The following is a 5,187-nucleotide window of genomic DNA, read 5'->3' as shown; positions in this document are numbered from 1 at the left end:
CAAGGCGGGAGGAGGAGGAGCTGCGATAAGTAGTCCCCCAAGGGTGGGCTTGTCCCCGGCTGGTGCGCCTGGCCCGGCTTTAACACAGAGCAGCAACCAGGTCGGCCCGGCCATGTCTGGCCGATAGCAACAACAACAATAACAATACAAACAATAACAACAACACGGATGGACAAGGGGGGCTGCTGACGCCGGCACAGGGCGGCGGCGCAGGTGAGCAAAATTCCCAGAGTCAGCTGCCGAGGTCGAGTGAGGAAGGAACCTGAACCACATGTACGGAGATGTGAGGGTTAAATAATCTACAGTGGGGAGGTCACTCGTGAAGCGAGGGCAGGGGCCAGGGGTATGCACTAGCCAATCGATTAAAACGCGTGTGGGCGGATTCGAATTGGTGCTGCGATTGATGTTGAAAAAGAAATGTAGGCTAGGCCTTATTTAGTAGGGGCTGAACATGGGATGCTCTTGGCGCTACCTCGAAAATGGCGATTTTTTTCGCCTCCTATCTCCGTATGCCTGCCCGCCGCCCCCCATATATTGTCCGAATGAAGGGCCGCCGTTGACCTAGGCCAGGCCTTTTCGGGACATTAGATACAAAACATAACTTCCCTTCTTGGCAAAAGAGCAAAAAGAGAACCTACCTTGCGCTCAGCACGCGTGACCCCTTACCACGTGCGGCCGGTGATCTGCCATTGGTCCAGGCCTCTCTCTCCCTTCCCCTCCTCGAACTAAAAAGGACCCTGATGATCAACGGCAGTGGCCCAGAACGAACCTGGCAAAGCACGAGCCTTTCCCCCTTGTTTTTTTCTTTTATTCATTCTAGATTTGCATCAAACGCCCGCCCGTGCAGAGCCGCAGCGGAAGCGTTCGACCATTTTAGATTGAGATCGACGGGCTGCTCCCCCTGGCGTCCGGCATCAACGTTTCAGGCCCCAACTTTGTTCCTTTCATTCGCCCCAGATTCGGGTTTTTGATTTCCATGGTACTGTATTCACATGACATTTGATTCTCCGTCTGCGGGCTGTCATGTTCCGCCTTTTTGCCACCCGTTTGACGGCTCCTCCTCCTCCCCCCCCCTGACTTCCTGAAAAGATCTTCAGGGCGGTGGGTAAAAAGAACAAGAATAAGCGGCTCCCACCCCGGCTCCAGCTGCTTAGTGTGCACTGCCACAACACCGCAGACTTGGTCGTGTGCGCATGTGTGGCACATAGGGCTAGATGAAAGTGGGCATGTGGGGAAGAGACAGGACTGCTGAGTCGGGACCTGGGGGACCCAGTAGGCTGTGCCAAAAAGTCCAGTTGCAATCCGCAATAATTTCGAGCAAGAAAGCACAGCCCCGCCGGCGGGGGGAGAGGGAGAGAGAGAGGATGGTGGGAATGTCGTCTAGTATGCCAGATACGATTCGCCACTGCTAGCTTTGCTGCATGCACTGCACCGCAAAAAAAAGACAAAGCCCGGAGTCCGACTGCCGAATGTTCATTTTTAGAAGCCCGAAAAAAAGAAAAAAAATATGGGGGACGGCGGGAAAGGGGGCGGCGAACGGCGGGCGCAGGGCGACGGACGGCCCGATTTCGAAAAGGAAAAAAAGAAGCCGGCCAAAGCTCTTGGTCGGTCTTCCGCACGGCCACCACAAACACAAACAAACCACCGCCCATCCACACACCCACCGGAAGGCCCGGACAGGCCGGAGTCTCAATTCTCTGCCAAGATTTTGTGCAATAGGAAACATAACCCCACACACACTTCACGCACTAACACCACAGGCACACTGCTTGCCCAACATTACCCACCTGTCATCTTGTTCTCGTGGCCGTCGAGCCAGGGCCGACAGCCCCCAAAAGTCAAAAGTGTCACGGCTTTAGAGGCACGAGATGAGAGTTTTCGCCAAGATGTATGATATTGGGCAACGCGCAAGCCTAAATAAGAAGGTATCTTCGGTAATTGCGACAACAGAAAAAGAAATCGCTGAGTAAAGGCTGAGTAAAAAAACAAAATCCCTCCCGTCTCGCTTTGCCAAAAACTCCTTGCAGAAACTCGTGCCATGTCCGATGCTCCCAATAAAACACAAGAAAGGAGGAGATGCATGATTACATGATGAATACCTTGTTTTACTACCAAAACGTATGAAAAAAAAAAAACGTAAAATCAGGGGTATCGTTGTGTCCGCCAGTGGTGCAGAGAATAGCCGAAATCACCAAATCGGAGCCATCAACGTCATTTCTTCGTTGGCGAGCGCGACAAGGACCAGCAGCGCGCAAAAGAGGGGTCAGGCACAGAAGGTCACCCAATTAGAAGCGCCCGACAGCCCGCAGCGCCATTTCCAAAACAGCCCCAAAGAAAAAAAAAGAAGCTAGGTAGTGTCAGTTGCCGACTGATAAAAGAGCTGTGGGTTCAGCAAAGAAAGGGAGAAAAAAAAAAAAAAAAAAAAAAAAGAGACTAGTGGCTCGAGTTGTGACGTGTGGCCGCCCACCAACCATGTGCGCCCCCTCCCCCAAATCAGGGCAACGCCGTGCGAACCTCCAGGCTAATCGCAACTGTGGCAGAGGCTTGGAATTCGGGTTTGGTGGTTGGTTCAGGTCCCGCCCGTCGGAATGGACCGAGATCAGGGATGTTGACAGGGCAAGAGCTAATGGGAGGAGTCGTCGTCGGTGCCGGATTTCCAAGTTTTTCCTCCTGGATGTTGGCCGTCAAAGGCTGAGCCGGAAATCCCGAATGCAACGGCCGTCCAGTCAACTGGAATGACACCGTGGGGCCCCTCGCATCCCACTCTCATGATTGTCGGCTCGTTGCCCGCCCCTCAGAGCGGTCGGTCTGGCCTCTTCTGCCGGGGTGGGTCGCCTGCCCTCATTCACCCATCATCCCTTTATCTTACGATTCCAAGGTCTGATCTGGGGATCGACAGGGTGGGTTGAGTGGTGATCAAATGTGAGCGACGGTTTCACAGCCCGACTGAGAAGGACCCCGGACGTCACCGACTGCCTTTGATTGGCAACGGTGCCAAATGTCCGCCCAAGAAAAACAGGATGCCAAGGGATCATGTCGGTGAGCCCTGGGATAGAGACGCAGCTTTGCAGCATTCCCCACGGCTCTACTGACCGTGCTGTAGCGATCAGTAGCGACACATGGATTGTGCGCTGTGGGGGTGGCTCTTTCCCTCCTCCCATGGCTGCCTCCGAGACGGTGTGTCTCACGATGGGACAATCTCGCCCCGCTTGGTGATGCGGGGTGGTTGACAAGAAAAACCGAGCGAGGCAGTCGGCTGTGCTGCGGGGACAGCGTCGTTCCGTAGCGCAATAACATGTTGCGTGCCGGTTGGGATGGCAGTCAAGGACCACGAGGACCTGGGTCCTCGGCCTGACATGACCCTGCCCTGTCGGTAGGTGTGCAGCTATGTGCGCGGTTGTTTGTCGTCCTGTTGCCCAACCCAACCCCCCTTACTGTTGCTTCAGGGGGGATAGATTTCCTCAAGAAACAAGAAGAATAGATGGTGTCTTGCCGTCTTGCAATGGAGAAAGAAAAAGGCATGGCAGCCGGTGCGCCAAATGTGTGGAGAGAAGTGAGCTCTCTTCTATGCTCCCTCGACACTCATTTGTAGCCAACCATCTTGGCGCAGCGGCTGCAGTAGTAGATGTTTGTGCCGATCTGGACCATGCCGCTGCTGCTGGCATCGTCGGTCGAGGTCATCTCGGCCGACTTTGCGCAGCGCATGCAGCGGATGACCTCGACGTAAACGATGGGGTGTGCCGTGCTGTCCATGCTGAAGCGCCCGGAGCCGGCTGACGAGGTGTACGAGCCGGACGAGGTGGAGAGGTCCGAGTCTGACGAGGTCGATGAGTACGTGTGCTTCTTTGACGGCCTGTGCGAGGATCGCGAGGACATATTTTCGTGGAGATTTGTTGCTGTTGCGGTTGTGGTCGAGAATGACGCGCGATGTCGAGATGATGACGGAGCTGGTCGGGTTGAGTCGTGGCGGACGAGGCGGGGGGCCTCGAATAACGTTGGCAGGAGCCTGCTTTCTATGAGACGAGCCGGCGGTGGGAGGAAACCAAGGCGGCCCGGGCTGTTCGGTAGGCGAGGGGCTCGGAAGCGGCGGCAGGAGAGTTCTAGATCCAAGAGGGCGCTGAACCACCAAGAGCGAGCAGGCGTGAGGTATGGTGGTGGAAGGCCGTGGTTTATTCTTGTAAGAAACCCGAACAAAGGCAAAGTCTGTCCAGGAAGGTCGGGAGGAGAGGGTTGATAATAAAAAGAAAAAGAGAAAGAAGAGGAAGAAGAAGAAAAGTGCTGAAAAGAGGGTCACTTTCTTATGATGAAGGTTGTTTCGACATGGAGGGCCCGTTGGGATGGGCGCGCAAGCAGAGGGCAGTTGAAAGGAGGCGGAGGGCCGTCTGGAATGCGTCCACTGCGTCCCACCCACGCACACATTCAACACGCCCACCACCACAGGCTGGCTAGTGGGGAGGGTGTTCATCGACGATGAGGCGTGCGCCTGCGCGGTCCCAGCCTTGGCCTGGGGCCAGGGGGAGTGCTCTGGGTGGGCGGACGGGGCATGGGGGGGAGGGGCGTGCAGAGGGAGGGCGTGGGTGTTTGGGTGCCAAGGGCCGCTCTTGCCCTGGCTAGCCCGTGGCAGACAGTTTTGCTCTCGCTGCCTAAAAAAGGTCGGGCTCCGTTCTGGCCACTTGGGCAAGGGCGATCCATGCAACTTTTACCTGTCTAGACGCAAATTCGCATTGCTGCATTCTCTTTTTCGCTGGGTGTTTCGTTTCAATTACCACCGATTGCTCCCCCCGATGCATCGCGATCCAGCTCCCCTCCCCAAGATTCGCACCATGTGTCCATGATGATACTAAGGATACTGCCTAGCCCGCCCGCCCGCTTAGCACTTCCTTCCCGTGTCGCTGCTTGATTACAGATGTGACGATGGTGGTTGCGGAGCATATTATGATCTGACCCAGGGCTATTGATTCCGTGGCCTTTGGTGGAGAGAGCAAAAAGGCAACCACCAGCCATGTTGCCAAACATGGCATGAAAGCGTGGCTGTTTGCGGTGCGGTGATGCCCCTGTGGGAGGTGTTGAGGGAGCCAAGGCGCTTGGACTGGAATTATATCGGCCGAATCTCCAACGCCTGTTCTCTTTCGAAAGAGGCCGAGACTAGCGGATGGTGGCTTGGGATGCCGCGCGCCTTTCTGTTGG

General features: G+C 55.6%; 1 protein-coding gene across 1 annotated transcript; it reads right to left on the bottom strand.

Moving 5' to 3' along the window:
* Window positions 1-3,582: 3,582 nt before the first annotated feature.
* Window positions 3,583-4,833, bottom strand: GGTG_13992 (hypothetical protein; the record flags this gene model as incomplete). Its single annotated transcript, XM_009231917.1, has 2 exons — window positions 3,583-3,853; window positions 4,823-4,833. 2 exons carry the CDS (start codon window positions 4,831-4,833, stop codon window positions 3,583-3,585), a joined length of 282 nt encoding a protein of 93 aa, XP_009230181.1.
* Window positions 4,834-5,187: the final 354 nt, after the last annotated feature.

The sequence above is a fragment of the Gaeumannomyces tritici genome (genome assembly GCF_000145635.1).
Source record: "Gaeumannomyces tritici R3-111a-1 unplaced genomic scaffold supercont2.97, whole genome shotgun sequence".
NCBI lineage: Eukaryota > Fungi > Ascomycota > Sordariomycetes > Magnaporthales > Magnaporthaceae > Gaeumannomyces > Gaeumannomyces tritici.
Note: the sequence above shows the minus strand (reverse complement) of the source record. Positions and strands in the feature narration are given on the sequence as shown.